The 20,498-nt window shown below is 38.3% G+C and overlaps 1 protein-coding gene across 6 annotated transcripts in view; it reads left to right on the top strand.

Annotated features, from left to right (window-relative positions):
• EYA1 (EYA transcriptional coactivator and phosphatase 1) overlaps positions 1–20,498 on the top strand; it is a 125,788-nt gene that overhangs the window by 56,383 nt on the left and 48,907 nt on the right. For all 6 annotated transcript variants that reach the window (XM_040354397.1, XM_040354398.1, XM_040354403.1 and 3 more), the window contains 2 exons: positions 2,932–3,074; positions 3,420–3,503. In XM_040354397.1, coding sequence (XP_040210331.1) covers positions 2,932–3,074; positions 3,420–3,503 — 227 coding nt within the window. The remainder of the gene's footprint in view (positions 1–2,931; positions 3,075–3,419; positions 3,504–20,498) is intronic.

Genomic DNA, 20,498 nt, shown 5'->3' with positions numbered 1-20,498 from the left:
GGGTGTCCCCCTGTCAGAACACAATAGCACAGCAGGGGAGATTGATTTACTAAGATCGAATTGTTAGTACAGTAGCTCTGACCTAAGCTGTCAGGTTTTTATTTCATTCCACCTGCTGGGTTGAACAAAAAATCTAGTGGTGTGTACTAGGTTTAATGGACTCATGCTCATCCATTCTTTGGCATTCTGCAGTGTTTTGTTATCACTCTCCAAATCACTAAGTCCCGTGGCTTGCCCCTGCACCGTTCTTCTGTTATCAGTATGATAACTTCTGACAAGTTCTCTGACACATGTGATAAAACCAGCCTGAATTTTGTGTCAGGGTGGGTGCTAAAAATAGATTTGCAGAAAGCTGCTTTACTCACAGGACAGCTCTGAAAGTCTCTGCCCATGTGGAGGGGGGTGTGTGCCTTTCCTCCAATCAGCTGTCTTCCAGTGTGATCCAACACTACACTGCTACTGCTGAATGAGGAAGTGAAACTTCTAACACGCTGTGCACTTTCTAAACAGTATATAAAGCTAAAGACAGCAGATATACATGTAAAATTTATGTAGAAGGGTTTGTTTCATCTCTGTGTATCAACTGAGGCTGTTCACTTCAAGGATATATGTGAGGGTTTACATCCATTTCAACATACATCTACATCCTTTTTTGACAAAGCAGCATTTAACATTTGTTTTGTGGTGTCTTTTAGTATATGTATATGGTTACTGTATATGTATATGGTTACTGTATATGTATATGCATTGGGATGCCATTCAGAAATAATTCCCCTGCACCAAAAAATACATATGCCTGTGCATTAATGTGTGTAAATGGACAAGTGTGAAAGGATGCCTCAAACTTTCCTATAGCACCTGGAAGACCAACTCACCATGCATAATACCATTTTTTTTCTAAATTGTGATATATATATATATATATATATATATATATACTCTTTTTATATTTGGAAGACTATTTACCATTTTATGTCAACCAATTCTGCTGTCACCTGGCAACCTTTGTGTTACTGAAAGATTTTGGCAAGATTCTGTGCTGCTCTCATGTAATTCGATCATCTGAACTTTGCAGTGAGGGGAAAGAACTTACTACACATTTCATGAATATTCAAGAGCAATCAACTGATGAAAACAGGAAGCCTGGCATTCTCAATTCTCTGCATAAATGTCTATAATATTAATAGTGACAAAATGCATATCATTTGGGAATCATATAGATTATTCAAGCAGTCTGGAACAGCATGCCACAAAAATTACTAGCCAACAGCAAAATTGTACTTCTTATTAACTACAGTAAGGAAAAAGTGAGAGGATGGTCAAACAAATGGTTTGCATTACAAAAAAAATCACTGAATAAATTTGTTTTAAATTGTCTCACATTTGTGAAGCTTTGCATGCTAAATCTGCTTGGATCACCCAACACTGTTGCAACAGCTCCACGATACTGTCCTCCAACTGATAGCGATATTAAGCATAAATGTGGTGTTTGTTATGACTGCATATTTGACTCATATTCATTTTATACCTAAGCATGTGGCAGCCTTAGACATCAAAGGCCACCCATACACAGACTGATTATCACCTAAAATCGACTTTCTTAGCTGATGATCAGTATATATCTGGAAAAAAAACTCTGGTCAGGCTATAGACATTCAAATAATTACAAATTCCTAACATAAAGTACATACATTTTAAAACAAGTAGCGGAGCAAGGGGCAATTTATCCTCAAAATTTGCAGCGGGAAAGCTGAAGTTCTTTAAATCATACTCTCAGCAGCTTTGTTCACCCTGCCTCTCTCTCTCCCAGAAGTAATTCAACGGCCTTAAATTTTTCTAACCTTTGATGTAAACATAGAACAGGAGGTCTGGAAGGGGGGAGAAAGATGATCTGAGCTAAAGGACTTCAGTGTTTTTGCTGTAAATTTTTAGAAAGAATTGCTCCACTGTGTCTGCAGCTTCAAATATTAGTGAGGTCATTTACTGCTTGTTAAGGATATATAAATATTTAAATGCCATAACCTGGCCATTGGTTCCCTTTAAGTGCAGATTTTAGACTGTTTTTGGCTTTATTAATAAATAGAGCCATGAGCATGGTGCTATATATTATGGGCAGTAACTCTGAAAATCAAAATTCACTCTGCTTTCGAGTGAAGTCAAGTGAATTCTGACTGGTTGCTTTAATTTGATTAATTTAAAAGTTAGCTGGTGTTATGTATTGCATAACGTTGTTTGAACCATTCTTTATATTTTACCTTCTCTGTACTGGAAATCTTCCTAATATGGATGTGGTAAAGACGTTTCTGTCATTCATATGTGGAAAAAAGAAATGCACCACAACAATTCTATGTATAAGAAAGTAAAGGAAGATGTCATAATGAGCTGAAATTCTTATGAAGAACACAAGGCAAAATATGGCTGTTTTTTTTGTTCAAGAAATTTGATTTCTCATTCCGGGACTGTGTGATAGAATGCTTTTAATTCTTAGTTGGTGTAAAAGCTTGAATCAAATATGAGTCATTAAAATCCACCATCATGGACAGACACAGGTACATCAATCTTTAGATCTAACAAGCTCAGTGAACATCTTACACACCTGTACATCTAAAAATGTCAGTTTATCTAAGTAAGTGCATTCAGATTTTTCTCTTTTGTGGAGTATAATGTAACCAGGTTAATTTATTACAGAACTCACCACAGTCTGGAAATATATTTTAATTTTAGTTGCACTTAAACTTGAGATGAAATTTGCCAAAGGTATTAGTTTCATCCAATTCTTGAATCATTCACCTATTATATGTACTCATGAGTTTAGGAAAGGAGAGTGAATACAATAATTTTAATACAGTTTAGATTTTTAGGGAATAACATTTTGTAGAGAAAGGGAATTTACAAATCATGGTCAATAAATGTATTCTATTTTTTAAACAGAATACAGCACCATAGTCCATAGTCCATCAACACCTATTAAAGATTCAGATTCTGATCGATTGCGGCGTGTTTCAGATGGAAAATCACGGGGAAGAGGAAGGAGAAACAATAACCCCTCCCCACCTCCAGACTCTGACCTTGAGGTATGTCATGCAGAAACCTGAATCCAATACTAATAAGTATTTTCCCAAAAGATTTAACAAATGCTTTTCACTTTAGACTTTCTATAGAGAGTTTCAATTATTAGTATTTTGTTTTTTTTCCTTTGTGCTTGGCATTAGCATAAAAAAATGTATTATTTACAATTTTGGAAAAACATATTGTCCTGCAATTACATATTAACGCGAAACCCTAGTTTTATTTTAAAAAAATTATTTTGTTTTTGTATCACTAAACAGAAAAAAAAAACATGTTTCTTGTGCTCAAAATGAGGAATAATAATAGTTGTTTCATTCCTAATATTTTTATGTGCTATTCTAAATTGGCAGAGAGTCTTCATTTGGGACTTGGATGAAACCATCATCGTTTTTCATTCTTTATTGACAGGATCTTATGCAAACAGATATGGAAGGGTGAGTATTAGCAATGTGGATTTTATAAAAAGATAAATACAGTTGAAGAATTGGGAGATATTGTGGAATGTGATATTTTTTGTTTAGGCCTCATGCATATGATTTTAATGGGAACCTGTACAATAGAAAGGGGGAGGGGTGGCTGCATTGTCATTTCTGAGCACTTTCCAAGAATCCTAGGTTCCTGGAAGTCAGAAATCTTTATCTGCATGCCTATTTCAGGTTAGTGACTGTGAGAGTTTGGAAATGTTTGCAACAGCATGACAACACAGTAAAAAAAAAAGTTGGGAAAAGGATATTCGACCATTGAGGTTTTTTAAATATATATTTTTTTACTATTACTTATTATTTATGCTGTTCTTCAAGGTGTATACAAAAACAACACACAAAAACATGCAATATGCTATATTTGTAACCAGGGCTGATGTTGAAGGGGAGCAAACCTGGCAATTTCCCATTGCCCAGAGCTTCCACATTCTAAAAGGCCCCCTGCCCTCAATCTCCCCTGAATATGAAAAGCTGCTCCATTACAGCAGCAATATCATATTCCCCAGCATGGTCCACTCCATAGTGTTTCAATTACTCAACTTCTGAACTTCTCTTAGTGAACACTAGCAAGAAGCCTGTTTAACTTTTCAGGGAAAAAAAGAAAGAAAAATGTATGGAAGCAGTGCATTCTATGTTTTTTGGACAGTGCGAACACATGCAGTATTTTAGCCAAAGAAGGGGTCCAGTTTAACCCAGAGCCCCAATTTGTTTAAAACCAGCCCTGCATACAACTTTGCATAATTTCTTATGACTAAATACGGTACAGACAATGTTGGCGCTGTCCTTTGTCTATACCAGCTACCCGGCAACTGTGCATTTCACTGACATGATGTTTACATAAAGGCTCACAAAAAAAAACGTTGCAGATAAAAGTAATGGTTGGTTCATGTTAATGTGTGTAAATATATCTAACTGCTTGTTGCTGTTTGACATGTATAATTGCATCTAATTGGAAAGTCAATATTCAAGCATCCTCCTTTTTGTGTACATTTTATGTACACCAGCTACAAGAGGTCTTAACATTTCATGGATATGTGATCAGCCTGTAATTTCCTTTGTTGTGACATGTTATGTTGTGCTATTCTCTACTTCAGGTTCCATCAGGCTAACAGTTTCCCTATATATGTTAGGGTCTATACAATATGATACTTACTTTAGATGCTGCTACTTCATTATCCAATGAGTTGGCACAATTTATAGCCAAGGCTGATATGAAATTTAGAGCCAAATCATTAGCCTCACATGGTAATTTAGTATTGATCTGATAGTTCAAGTAATAGATTTAAAAAATAGTTAAAAATAGGGCTACATTTATTAAAACTGCTGTAAAAGAAGAGAGCATGTGTTAAGCATTCCAGTGCCCACACCACCAAACAGCTCTCTGTTTAGTATAAATGGTCTCCCAAAGTCGATCCTCTGGGTCACCTGCAGCTCTTACTGGTTCTCCCTGCTGACCTACACTTCACTAGCAATAGAGGGTTATTGACAGTTGAGAGTAAAAAAACAATTTTTTTTATAAATTTATAGGTAGTTGTTTTACTGGAATAGGTCAAAATTCTACAGTTTCTGCATCTTCACGACTGTTAAGGCCTTCTAAAATTTGTAGATTGCATGGAGCACACAATGATATGTTCTCAGGTGCCTCTGTGGTTGCCAAATGCAAAAGGTTGTAGGAATTGTAGCGGTAGCTCTATGCATCCTTTTCTTTCAAACATAAGTGTGCTATGCTCATAAAACAATATTACTTTTCATCATTAGTTTTTCACTAAGATAATTCAAGACCACTTTTCAAAAAGAAAAAAGAAAAGTTGATTTCCTCCACACATATAGCATGTTACTGTATAAGCTTGGACCTCTTTGAATATGTACAGTATGTATACAATATTGGGGGAGAATTAAAAAAAACGAAGAAAACTGAATCTGGTGCAACTGTGCATAGGGACCAATCACCTTCTAACTTTAGCTTGTTCAATTAGACTTTGACAAATAAACCTAGAAGCTGATTAGTTACTATGCACAGTTGCACCAGATTCTGTGTACACAGTTTTAGTAAATATCCCCAAATGTTTACAAGTAAAGCCATTCATATCTGCAGATTTTCTACCCATGGGCAGAGAGTTTGCCCTTTGCAATGGAAGTAGCTTGGCTTTCAAAGCATGATTATTATTATACAGGATTTATTAATGCTATTTCTTTATATCAGATCTTTTTATCAGATTCTAAAGATTCTTAGATTCTTCTTAAATACATGGACAATTTGTAAAAAAAAAAAACATGTCAGTAAAAACACTGGGCCAGGAGATGGATGGTCCATCCATCTTACACAAGCCCAGACGTTTTTTTCCCACCCATTGCCAAAGTGCCACCTCCCACCCACTGCTGCCACTGCCACTTTTGTAGTTGGTTGCTAGGACCACCCAGCAACCAACCACATGCTTGCTTCTTCTTCCAAAATCTAGGGTATGGGCATGCTACCAATGCCCCGCCTACAATTTTCACATGTAGATGAGGAGGGCTGCACTAAGCCCGTCCTTAGAACTTTATAGCCTGGCCAGCCCTCAGTGCTCTATAGAGAGCCCTCAGAACCCTAAAGCCTGCTTGGGTCAGCCCTCAGTACAGTACTATAATCTGCATGGAGATGTAAGAGGAGAATGGAATGCAACTGGGGACCCTAAGATAAGGGGGGGGTGAGGAGGAATATGGTGTAAAGAGGAACTCTGATGTAAGGGAATCTCTGGTCATCAGTCATCTGATGTAAGTGGAAACACTGGGAACTCTGTTGTAAAGGGGAACTCTGGGGACACTGATTTAAAGAGGGTATCTAGGCACCCTAATATATAGGGCAGTGATTTGGAGTCTGATGAGAAGAGGAGCTCTGGAAACTCTGGTATGGGTGAGAAATCTGGGGACTTTGATGTGAAAATAGGGTTCATCCTGACCCCTGAACTCTATACATTATGTTATACATTTTGTAGTGCTGACCAAGGTGTTTGTTGCCCCAACAGTTGTTGGTTTTAACGAAGTTCCTCTTTTAGGTCTGCTCAGTCAGACAAAATTATATATATTTTTGTGTATCAAAGCATATGTAATGGAAATGTTTAATTTAAAAATATATATATCTTTTAAAGTTTATTTGTGTCTGTGAGGCTGTCAGTTGTGGTACAGTAATTAGAAGTATTTTGTGGGTACATGGATACGTGGGTACATGGAGTGGTATATGTTTGTAGAGTATACAGCGACTAGGCTTAGATTTTGTTTAACAGTCCTCCTTTAGGCCCTTTACTGTTAGGGCCCTTTCACACGGGGCAGATCAGTAATGATCCGCCTCCGTGTGTCCGTAAGCTCAGCGGGGATCGCGCCGTATCCCCGCTAAGCCGGCGGCTGACAGGGCGGTCCCCGCACACTGTGCAGGGACCGCCCTGTCTTTTCTCTGCTCTCCCCAATGGGGGATCGGATGAACACGGACCTTGTGTCCGTGTTCATCCGATCCGCAGACGGAAGAAAAAATAGGATTTTCTTCCATCCCGCAAAATCAGATCTTTGCGGAGGTGGGTGGGGTGGGTTACGGGTGTCAGCAGATGTTTATCCGCTGACACCCACAATCACATAGGGACCAATGTATGTCCCTTTTTCATCTGCAAACGGATGGATGAAAAAGCGGACAAACGCTCCGCACATGTGAAAGGGGCCTTAGGCAAAATCTGACCATACAATGCTGTTCACTGCGACGTGCCACACACGTCACATAACTTATTTTTCTGTGTTATCCCGGAGTGACTCATGTCTTTCATAATCCTAGTCATGCTGACATTTTGTCGCTCAAAACAGAGGGGTTTATTTACTAAAACAGGAGAGGACAAAATCAGGCTCTCTTATGCATAGAAACCTTCCAGGTTTTAATACCAAAACTTAATTGAACAAGCTGAGGTTGGAAGCTGATTGGTTTCTATGCAGAAGTGAGCCTGATTTTGCACTCTCCAGCTTTAGTAAATAAACCCCTCTGTTTTGAGTTTGTATTTGTAAAGCTGGCAGATAAATTGTTAGGAGTATTGTTAAGGTTTACATTGTTTATACCGTTTAAATAATGACTGTCTTGGATTATAACATTTCAGGATGTCAGTAAAATGTGCTTTGCCAGTAAATTTTCTGTGTTTTGTCAATATAAAAGGCATGGGAGGTTGGCAACACTGTCTGTGATTAATTGCTAAGAGTAGTAATTGATAGCTAACAAATGGAGCAAATGGTTCAGTATAGTTGATGCTACATAGTAGCCCAATACTGTCAGTAAAGATAGAAACATAGAAGAGTGATGACAGAAAAAATAACAAATGTTCTACAGTATGTTTTTATTTTTAATCACAATATTACGCTACTGTTAAGTATTAACCCCCCTGGCGGTATTCCTGAGTCTGGCTCAGAGTAAAAATCGTGTACCATTAGCGCAAAACATAAAAAACCCCAGATGTGACCAAATTCCACCAAAAGAATGCTCCATTTGTGGGGGAAAAGGGACATACATTTTATTTAGGTACAGTGTCACATGACCGCACAATTGTCAGTTAAAGCAACGCAGTGCAAAAAATGACCTGGTCATGAAGGTGTAATGGGGTAAATCCTTCCTGGGGGGAAGTGGTTAATGACCGACTTCTGTTGAGCAGACAGGGCAACACACAGATTGCAATTCAGCCAATTCCTGTTGAACCGAACAAAATGTTGATATGTGGATACCAATCTTAAGTCTTCTTTGAGCCACAACTCAGTAACAAAATTGTTCATACCGGATTCGAACATAAGGTGTGTCCAAAACTGACTGTTTTCCTGAGGTAATAAATATCTCTCAAATGCTGGCAACAATTCTTTGGTGGTGGATGCATGAGGCAGCAATCAGCCTCCATTCATCTCTTATGGTGGATTACCTTCATGTAAGTATTATGTTATACAAAGAAAAACATTTAATTTAGTAAAGAAAGGCTTCACTGTAAGCAAGTAGCTCAGTTTTTTTTTTTTTGGGGGGGGAGGGGGGGGATGGCTGAACATGGGGATTGCAGACTTTTTCCTATTAGTTATCCTGAGGTTGAGAAGCTGATATCCCCGTCACACATCCAATTTAAAGGTGAGGTACACAAGTACTCTTTCAGGTTGCTAAATAAATTGGTTCACTAGGTTAAGTTTTAGTTGTGAAATATTTCGTTGTGATATAATACATACTAAAATACACACTTGTTTTTGTTAGACTAGTTATCACTGCTGTGAAACTGTAGTAGACCTATTACCAAGAATGGAGAGTGTATCATTGTATGTGTGTATGTATGGGGACACTAGGGATATGGCCTAGGAGGCCAGGGGACGGTAGCCTAAAAATGTTTATGAACCTCTGGTCTAAACCAAACCATCTGCTGCTCCAGTGATCCCTCGTTGTGGTCCTCCAACTACTCCTTCCTGTTCTGCCAAACCACTGAAATTCTAGGCTATAGGGGTAATGGGGAAATACATTCCTGGATGAACGGATATAATACCCGTTCCTCCAAGCACGGGTCAGTGCAAAAGGAGCTTTATTAGTAAATTAGCATCAAGGCAATTTTCAGCCATGGCAACACATGCAATACTATAGACCAGTCTAAAATAAAATATAAAGCTCTGTCAAATCTGACTGTGTCCCATTTGTGCATTCCTATTGTTTATTAGCTGATATATGTTATAATGGTGAGTTTTGTATTAGATCAAGGGAGAGTAGTTAAAATAAACGGATGACTGCTAATTACTTTTGCAGTTCCATTTGCTAGATCCACCATATTAATGCCATTCAGCCCTCACACCTGCAAACTGGCTAGTGATGTAAACAAATTAGCTAACCATTTGGCCTCCAGAAGATTTACCCCCCTTCATTACCAGGCCATTTTTTTTTGCGATATGGCACTGCATTATTTAAACTGACAATTGCACGGTAATGCAACACTGTACCCAAATCAAATGTTGTTTTTTTTCCCCCACAAATAGAGCTTTCTTATGGCATTTGATCACCACTGGGTTTTTTAGTTTTTTGTGCTATAAACAAAAAAGGCCGAAAATTTGGGGGGGAGGGGAAAGCTATATTTTTTTACTTTTTGTTTTAAAACATATCCAATAAAAAATACATTTTAAAATCGAGTTTCTTCATTAATTTAGGCCAATATATATTCTGCTATATATTTTTGTTAAAACAAAATCAAAATAAGCAAATATTGATTGGTTTGCACAAAAGTTATAGTGTCTACAAACTATGATATATTTACTGGAATTTGTATTTATTTATATTTTTATACTAGTAATGACGGCGGTCAGCAACTTAAAGCGGGTCTGCGACATTGTGGCGGCCAATCTGACATTAACTGACACTTTTGACACTTTGTGGGAACCAGTGATACTAATATAGTGATAAATATATGCACTGTCACTGTACTGACACTTGCTGGCAAGGGGTTAAACATCTAAGGGTTCAATGTGTGTCTAGCCAGTGTTTTTGTGTACTATGTGTGGTGCTTTTACTTAGGGATTTCATGGATTTTCTTTGCCTGCAAAGCAAAATGTTGCACTTCCATGTAGGGGCCCACACCGCCAGCGTGCCGCTTGTGCTATAATTAGTCACAGCAGAAGCCGACCAATAGATGCCAGCCGGCACCTGCTGATCGCTGATCAGAGAGGCTAAACGGAGCTCTGTCCGGACAGCCGAGATGCGATGGATTTTCTTTCCCTGCAAAGCACATTGGTGTGAAGAGTTCCACAGAATTTAAAGGGATACATTTTTCATGGATTTTTGTTCTGCTTTTTTAAAACCAAAAGTATATCACAAACTGATCAGTTTAGAAGGGCCCTGAATTTCATTTGCACTTCAACTGTGTATTTATCTTTTTGCCTGAAATTCCCATTTAAGCCTGAGATCCATTAAGCATGCACTGTAATACATCAAATGTACTTTTTGATGTATTGACCTAATATACTTTTTATTTCTCTGTTTTGTTTTAGACCAGCTTAAAGAATTGTATTACCACGTTCTTTGTACACATGAATTATAAATGTAAAGCGTGTATAGTATATTAGAAATAATAATGTGGTGCCCATACATGTCTTGGGTTCTATGCGTAACAGCTGTTCTTTTTATTTGTTGTTATAAAATAATGTAGCACTTTTCTTTCCTCCACCTAGTAGACACTTTAGTCAAAGAGGAAAATAAGAAATTATATTACAGGTTGTATCAGATATAAAAAGCCATTCTTTAGGTCAGAGGTCGGCAACATATGGCCCGTGGATCTCATCCAGCCCGCTGCCGCTAAATGTCCAGCCCATCAGTGCACGTGATAAATTCACGTGCACCCAGCCCACGGTCATTTTTTTGTTGAGCCGACGGTTGGCTTTCTTAACAACTCATGCGACTAAGTAGCCGCTTGCCTGTTATCCCAAGGAGCGGGAAAGGAGGTTACCCCTGTCCTGTCATCTTCCGTGGCTCGCCCGGGCTTTCCCGTCCCTCCGGGAGGCACAAGCGACTATACGGCACACCTGCCAGATGGCCAGGGACCCGAACGAAGCTGAAAACGGCTTTGATTGGGTCTTGGATCTAGTAATCCGGAAGCGATGTCATGACTCCGAGAGGCAGAGGCATGATGGAATTTGTAGTTTAACCACAGCTGGAGTGCTGAGGTTGCCTACCCCTGCTGTAGCTCATCTACCTTATCAACCTTTCAGTATCCCCCACCCCTCTCTTCCAATCCCTCCACTGGCTTTCCATTGCCCAATGAATAAAATGCAAAACACTAACAATAATATACAAAGCCATATACAACTCTGCCGAGCAACATCACCAATCTTGTCTCCAAATATCACCCAAAACTCCCTTTCTGCTCCTCTAAAGACCTCCTGCTCTCTAGTTTCCTTGTCTCCTCCTCCCATGCTCATCTCCAGGATTTCTCCAGAGCCTCTTCCATCCTCTGGAACTTACTACCACAATCTATTCAGTTATTTTCCACTCTGTGTCACTTTTAGACGATCCCTAAAAACTCATCTCTTCAGGGAGACCTATACTTCCTTCAGCCAACAACCATGTCTTCTACTTCCCTCATCAGTTCATCCCTCACAGTTATTACCTTTTGTTTCACCAGCCCATCCCTTGTATATTGTAACCTCACAGGAGCAGGGCCTTCCTCCCCTCTTGTATTGAATTGATTTTTTTTGCTGTATTGTCTCCCTTTATATTGTAAAACGCTGGGCAAATGGTTGGTACTATATAAATCCTGTACACTAATAATAATAATAGGATGGCCCTCTAGGACCATAATAAATTCTTTCAGCCATTGCAAGTACTTTTTAGTTTTTTTGAGATGATAACCACATGTGTTCTCTCCATCAGGTCAGTTGTTAGAGAAAGGCTGGCAGGCACTAGCACCACAGCAGTCCGGTTTGCCCCAGTCTGTCATGCTTAGATAGATATCTACTATATAGAGCCAAACAAGACCTTTTGTAATGTATATATATATATATATATATATATATATATATATATATATATATATATATATATATATATATATATATTTTTATATAAACAAGTCAGTTTTAAATTTGTCTACTGGTAATTGTATAGTAGGTTCAAAAAGAACCCAAGAGAAGAAAGATTGTCAGATTTGAACCTGAAATAGTCTGTTCTAATAGGCAGGACTTACACATTTAAGAGTTTATATAATTAAAGACAGGGTGGCTTAAATAAAGACTTCAGTTTTGATGTTGGAGTTGATTTGTAATGGGCAATGTTTGCACATTATTTCAGACAGGACATGACTCTCTATTCTTTCTTTGTGAACAATTGCCTGGGGCCGTGGAATGAACAGGACAAAAGGTCAATTAGCCTGGCTATAATAATGTGTGCTTTTACTGAAAGGAGGGCGGAGATGGAAGGTGATTCTCTTCTTATCTCATTAGACAGTACTTATTTTACCTAATGCTTCTGCAATCTTCACATTAGAGGTAATTGCTACTGCTGTGAAGCGGCACTAGATGGAAGATATCAATTTTTAGGCTTTAGCTGTGTTTGTAGCTGCTTGGCTGGGTCACATTGCACAGTAGGCATGGGATAGCTGAGGCTGTTTTGTACTATTTGAACTCCATATTTAAGGGCCAATAAGTGTTACATTTTCTAGAAATCCACTTGTGGTTGCAAATTCACAAACATCTAGCTTCTGTTAAGCCAGCTATACATGGATCAAAATTCAGCTAGTTCAGCAGGGACTGGCCACATTTTGATCCATGCATGGGCAGGCTGTTTATACACAAGTATAAGTACAATTTCCTTAGTAGGTTGGGAACATAGAAGTGTGGTGCATAAAGTAGCCAAATAAAAGATTAGATTGGGGACATGGGTTGTGAAAGTCATTCGTCTGTGAAGATAATTGAAAAACAAAAGACAAACTAATTGAATGTCATTTATTTTATCAAAGCACTGTATATAATAAACCATTTACATTTCTTCACCATTTTTTGCATGATGTAAATGTACAATATGTACATTGATGCGCAAAATGGTCATCACTATATAGTACCTTTTTATAATTAAATGCATAAATAAATATTAGTGCTTCTGATATCCTGTAGTCACTTCCTGTATACATGCATGCACTCCAGCAATGACTGCATAGCATTTCTCAGTGCAGGTTTCTGGTTGGTGGCAACAGTGGACCATGCCTGCATAATCTGTGTTAAAGGAGAAGTCCAGCTTGAGCTTTTTAGGCTGGGCTTCTCCTAAGGGCCACAGGAGTGCAATTCGTTTTGCACTCCTGTGACTAGTTTTCAGCAAAGTGCGGTCTAAAGTCCACTCTCTGCTGATGTCACCAAAATCAGTCCAGGCACCGCGTCATCCCGACTCTGGATCTGCCAGCTGCCTGGACTGATGGCTGTCTCAGCCTCTCAGCGAGCCGCTGAGATGGCCGCTCCCCGCCCCTCCACAGCTCAGAGCTCCAGTGAGTGTGGAGGAGCAGAGCAGGAGAGCTGCTGATTGACAGTGAGCAGCCCTCCACTCTGGGACCTGAGAGAACCGAGCCGTCGTCAAGGTTTAATGGCTCGGTTCTCAGTGCAGAGACGCCGGGGGACAGATGTGATGCTGCATCCACCTAGGTAAGTATGATGGGGGAAAAAACCCAAACCAATACTTCTCTTTTAAAATGGACATTTGTAGTCTCCATTGGAAGCTCATGCCTCAGGGTGACAATGTAGGAACACATTTGCGAGATCAGAACATTGCCACTCTATAACAGGAAGCTCCTACAGGAAAATCTTCATGGCAGGATTACCAGGTATTATTAAAATGAAAACTGCTGATTTAAAAATATTGTAAATGACAGTTAATATTCGGAACACCTAACAAATGCCTCACACAGTATTCTTTTGACAATAGAAGCTTCTACTTTATGAAGACAGGCATAACTGCCTGAGTTTTGATGAATAAGGATCTGAACAAAGTTCTCCAAGAACCATTGGCACAATTGAGGCTGTCATCTGTTCCATACTTGTTTCAGTGCCACTGCATAAGCATTCTTATAGGATGGTTATAAGAGCACGGTGATGCAAACATTAAGAACCAAAAGAACCAATAAGAACCAAAAGAATATAAACCAAAGAAAATGCCAACCCGACATACTTTATTTTAAGGCTGCATCAAGATTATTGTTTCCAGTCCTTTTGAGAATACTGATAAGGCATACCAGGGATAATCTATGGCTTAAGTTTGTTAGACGAAATATGACAAGGAACTCGACGAGGAACTCGATGTGTTTCGCCCGTCGAGTTTCTCGGTCATGTGTACGGGGCCTCAGAGTTGCTGTTTAAGGCAATGGATTGTTTAAAAAAAGCATTGCAAGTTTACAATTGTATTCCGGCATTTACTACACAAGTGATAGACCCATTTACCACTATATGGTGGAGAAGCCTCAAAGCAGCTAGCCTCTTCTTTTTCTTCATAGAGCCCCTAAAAGTAGATAGTAAATGGCTAATGTTAAAGCACTCCTTTTCTTTTACACAGTAAAAGCGGCGTGTACATAAATGATATTTTCTAAATACACTTCATATTTTGTTAAATATAATTTGACATTCAAATGTTGCAGTTTCTTTTCTGAACATTATCTGAAGTTACTGTGTTTTAAAGTGTTTATTTGAACACTTTATTTAAAAAGGTATTTAAATTTAAGTGTTTATTAAATGCCGGTTATACCTGATTTCAGAGTGCCACTCGACGCTCACGTGACCGGCCGTCTCTCTTCTCCTCTCATCCTGACTGACTTCAGTGGGGGAATCTCAGCCCCACCCGCTGCACCTGTATCAGACGGCGAGAGGAGAGAGCTGGGTAGTTACGTGAACGCCATCCGGCGCTCTGAAAACAAGTATAGTCTGCATTTTTTTTTGTAAAACACAGTGACAGGAGCATCTATTATTAGGAAACACAGAGAAGTTAACAACCACTTTAAAGTCAACTTAATGTTGCAGTGTTTGTTTGTTTTTTTGCTATGTGTAAAGCTTAGAGATTGTACTTAATTTTATGTTTTGGTTGTTTGCATTTGTTTTTATCTATACACTTTTATTTTGATGGACACCAATTATCTTTTTTTAAGTTTGTTTAGATAATGTTAAAAGAAAAATTAGCCAATAACGTTATGCATTATGCTGTTTTTTTCTACCCATGAAGACTTTTATGCTGTATTGTGTTTATGATTTCTATTCTATGAAATCTGAGCTTTCCTAACTTTTCCACCTCTCATACTGATGCTGATGCATGCAGCCAGCTGCTGTTAGCTGGGTCTTGGAAGGTGGAAATATGCTGACATCCCATTCACAGTATTGATAGCTTGAGACAGGTGGACAAACATTATAGCTATATATATATATATATATATATATATATATATATATATATATATATATATATATATATATATATATATATATATATATATATATATCACATAGCCATTTTCCTTAATTTATACCTTGAAAGTATTTTGATGTTTTGAACACAAGGCTCTGAATATTACAGCAATATCTTTTATTAGCAATACAAATTGCTTTCCTTTTAGTTGCAGAAAGGCTAAAAGACAATCTGTGACTATGATAAAATTCACACAGTTGAGAAAGGAGTTTGCCAAAACTGTAATAATAACGTGATAGTTTTTTGCTGGCCATTGTGTGTCAATTAGCTTAGTTCTGTTAAATGTATTCTTGGCAACTGCGCTTTAAAAAGGAATCAGTGATTGCTAAAACTAAACATGGATATTCTATACTTCTATACAAATTACATCCAGGCTCTACTTTGTCTACAGCTAGCTATGCTATTCAAGCAGATTGCTTGACCTGGATTACTGAAGATTTACAAAATAGAACAATCAGTGGTTTAGAAATTAAGGTCAAATTGGGCACAAGTGGTGCAATAAAATGGGGACAATTTGGGCAGTAGTCTAGGACTCAAAGAAGGCCAACGTCTGTTGGCTAAAATCACCTATATAAATATGCTATAAAGAAAATAAGGGTGCAATTAATGGTTTAGTGCATTATCCAGCTATGAAACCCTGTTTGTTTGTTACATTCACATGGGTAAATCTGGAATATTAATAAATATGAATAAATATACAATTGAGGAGTAAATAAATAAATTATGAACATTTCAATGTTGCCAGGGGAAATGTGAAATGGATCATTTACCCCCTTAATGACCAGGCCATTTTTTGCAATATGGCACTGCGTCACTTTAACTGACAGTTGCACGGTCGTGCGATGTTGCACCCAAACAAAATGTTCATTTTTTTCACCATAAATAGAGCTTTCTTTTGGTGATATTTGATCACCTCTGCTTTTTTTTGCGCTATAAACAGAAAAAAGCCTGACAATTTTGGGGACCAGTGCCATTAATATTTTTACAAATGACACTTTTTGGGGACCAGTGACCTTATTACAGTGATCACTGCTAAAATGCACCGATCAATGTATAAATGACACTGGCAGGGAAGGACTTAAAACTAGGAGGCGATCAAGGGGTTAAATGTGTTCCCTGGGTGTATTCTAATTGTGTAGGGCAGTGTTTCCCAACTCCAGTCCTCAAGGCACACCAACAGGTCATGTTTTCAGGCTTTCCATTATTTTGCACAGGTGATTTGATCAGTTTCACTGCCTTAGTAATTACCACAGCCGTTTCATCTGAGGGAAATCCTGAAAACATGACCTGTTGGTGTGCCTTGAGGACTGGAGTTGGGAAACACTGGTGTAGGGGATGGGATCACTAGCACAACACAGAGATCGTTGTTCCTGATCACTAGGAACAGCAAATCTCCATGTTGTCCCCTGTCAGAATGGGGATCTGCCTTGTTTACATAGGCAGATCCCTATTCTGCCTCTCTGGGGAGCACAGGCTGCTGCGGCACGCATCAGGCGTGCGTGCCCAAAATATTATTTTGCATGGAACAACGTACAGGTACGTCGTATTGCACAATAGAGCCGACCTGCAGCAGTTCATGTACTGTGGCTGGTTGGCAAGTGGATTAAAAAGTGTTAGCTGGAGTTCAGCTCCAGTTTGTTAGTCCAATCCATCTAAATCTGCTAGTACATTTAACACTACCCCCTGCCCGGACTTACAATACTGCTGTCCAAAGGTGTCTCTTTTGTTCCTTCATCCAGAGTGTGGGCACTCTAATACAAGAGGTATGTTACTGGCCAGATCACCAGGTGAAAACAGAGGGAAAAAAGGCCTAAAAGAAAAATCACATCTAATGATTAGTAAGTTGCAATATAATATGTTTTTGTTTGTGGGTACTGCTTTAACATCAGTTGCATTTAAAGGATAAGTTCACCTTTTTTTTTTAAACGGGTGCAATCTAAGGCTCCTGCAGACTGTCAGTATATCTGTCTGTTCGTACCTAGTACAAGCAGGCAGTTACACAATGACAGGAAGACTCTACCTACAGGGCTCACTTGCACCCTGGTAGTTCATTGAGACTACAAGCAGTCAGATGCAACAGGCTGTTGGTACTTGTAGTTTGGACGGTCTGCCAGAAATACTGACAAGTGGACCTGATTGGCTTGCCCGTATGAAAGAACCCTTAAGCTTCAAATAGACTTTTTAAAAATATTAATTTGCAAAAGTGCAAAAATAGACCTTCTGATTTAGGTCAGATAAAGGGACTCCGTGTTTTTGCTTACATCAGCTTCTAACTTCAATTTGTTCAATTAAGCTTTGACAATTAGACCTCAAAGCTGATTGGTTTCTTTGCAGAGCTGCACCAGATTTTGCACTCTCCAAGTATAGTAAATCAACCTATATATATCATTTTAACATAGTTATTGTATGTAGCCTATTTTATTGTCATTATTTGCAGTTTACTACTTTTTTTTTCCTGCAGGTAACATTAATTGATTGGTTGCAATGACTTTAAAGACCAATTTTAAAAATTTGAAAACACTTGCTGGTGTGTCAATCTGAGATCCTCTAACTAATATTTATTACCTCAAGAGTTGGCCTGCCCTTACAAATCTTTATTTTAGAAAAAATGTTGCATTTTTTTTATTTTATATCTTAAGAAATACAGAACAGAAGGCATGTAAATCAAAACTAAAAATGCTGCAAATTCACATGCCCTAAGATATGTTTTCCCATGTACAAAAACTTGAGATATTCTAAACAAATTTGTAGACTTTTGCTTTCTTTCTCAACAACTGCCAAATACATAATCCAACAAATATATGTAACGATCAGTGCATGTGTTCTATGTATAAAAATCATGAAAATGTTATACAAATGAAAACAAGCCAGACATCTGCATTGTATTTAGAAACCACGGCTTTGGACACTGTTTTTTATTTTATTAGCTCAGTAAGGAGCCAGCTGATATGGCAATTTCTGCAGAGAACATAAAGTGTGTTATACGTTAATCTCAAACAAAAGACTTTAAGTCTATGTGGGTGGCCTGCGTCACAGAATCCCAGTGATTCTCTACAGATATCTTTGATTAACTTGGAATATCACTAACCTGTAAAGTAAATTTGATTACCAGTGTCAGTATGAATGCATTCATTCTTCAAATTATCAAGATTTTTATTTAATGACAACATTTCTTATCTAAGCTCATGATGAAAAATATACTTTACCACTACTGCTTAAACATCATTGTTTTTGGTTTATTCCTAATCAAAGTACTGGTGAGATAGAGAATGCAGCATAATTCATTGAATATACAGTATATTGAACACGTGTGTATCCATATTTCTCTTTAAGTTTGTTTCAGTCTATTCACACTTCTGCACGCATACCAACATATGTTAAAGTGATGTCAAAGGCTAATTTTTTAAATCGAAATAAAAAAAGATATACTTATCTGCTTAGTGCAACAATATTGGTCCCTTACCTTCTCTTAGGCAGATCCTCGCTGGCACTATCCACTCCTTCTTTCCAATGACCCCTTAGCAAGCCATGGGCTATGGGGGCACCCATGTGGGCATGCTACAGAACCATACTGTGTGAATCCATAGACACACACAGTAACGGTAAGCCACTCTCCTACTCCCTCCTCCAGGAGTTTAACTGACAGCAGCAGAAGCCTATGGCTCTTGAGGCTGCCTCTGTTCCCTGTGGGACCAGGAAGTGGAGGAGCCATGCTGCAAAAAAGGACAGCACTGGGTTGGTGAGAGGAGCCAGGTAAGTGTTTAGGGATGGGGGAAGGAACAGTTAGTGGGGTGATTTGAACCGTCTATTGCCAGCCTTACACAATGGGAATCTGTATTATTTAAACATAGTAAAACATCCTGCATTCATATTCAATCCCCCGCCCCTCCCATAAGGTAGATTTCTGCCTTAGTATTAAAAATAATACAACTTTGAGTAAATATGTATCTTATATTAAATGGCATAGCGCTAAGACCAATACAACAATGTTCCTGATAATACCCATAAATCACAGTACAGGCATACCCCACTTTTAAGTACATAATAGGGTTTATTTACTAAAGCTGGAAAATGCAAAATCAGGCTCACTTCTGCATAGAAACCAATGAGCTTCTTACCCCAGCTTGTTCAATTAAGCTTTGGTTATAAAACCTGGAAGCTCATTGGTTTCTATGCAGAAGTGAGCCTGATTTTGCACTTTCCAGCTTTAGTAAATAAACCCCATTGTGTACTTAAAAGTGGGGTATGCCTGTATATGATTTTGGAATACATTATGCCATAAGACTGTAACCCTTATATTTGTCTGCCTCAATATGCAAAAAGTCATTTGAGAAGGGACAATGCAAGTCCAATATCCACCTGTTTTCCGAAGGTAGAACCTGTTTGGCAATCACCCAACATCTCATCAATTCTACTTTTATGTTCACAATTAAATTGTCTGACAATAGTTGATCTCACGTTAAAGTCCACATTTCATATATATGGTCATATAGAAGTCTTCTGATCATTGTAAAATATTTCTTCACATAGACAGCTCAAAATGTGAAGGAAATCTCATATACACCACCCTTTCTGTAAAACAATCGATGCAGCCCTTTCACCTGAGGAGCCTTCTATTGGCAAGACATAAATCAGATTTCTCAAACATATAGTGGTAGTACTCACATTTACCAAACCTGAAAACACCATTCTTCTCTCTGCTGGTCCCTAAAGTGTCACCTTTTCTCCAGAAACAATCACTATGGACCAAAATAGCACTCATTGATTGAGCTTTATTGAATATGTACATTGGGCATCCATCATTTGTTAGAAGATGCCAAATCTTGACACAGATGTCCTGAATTCTGTAAGAGGTGCCAGTATATTTCAGGCTTAATCTGGTAGTCTCGCTAGATTTATCTCACTTTTGCTCATGTAGAGGTTCTTCTCTATTGTATACCCTAGCTCTCTGATAAGCCTAACTTAACCACTTGCCCTTATCACCTCTTCTCTTCTCGAAAATCCAC

This window comes from Rana temporaria, chromosome 5, assembly GCF_905171775.1.
Source record: "Rana temporaria chromosome 5, aRanTem1.1, whole genome shotgun sequence".
NCBI classification, from domain to species: Eukaryota; Metazoa; Chordata; class Amphibia; order Anura; family Ranidae; genus Rana; species Rana temporaria.
Note: the sequence above shows the minus strand (reverse complement) of the source record. Positions and strands in the feature narration are given on the sequence as shown.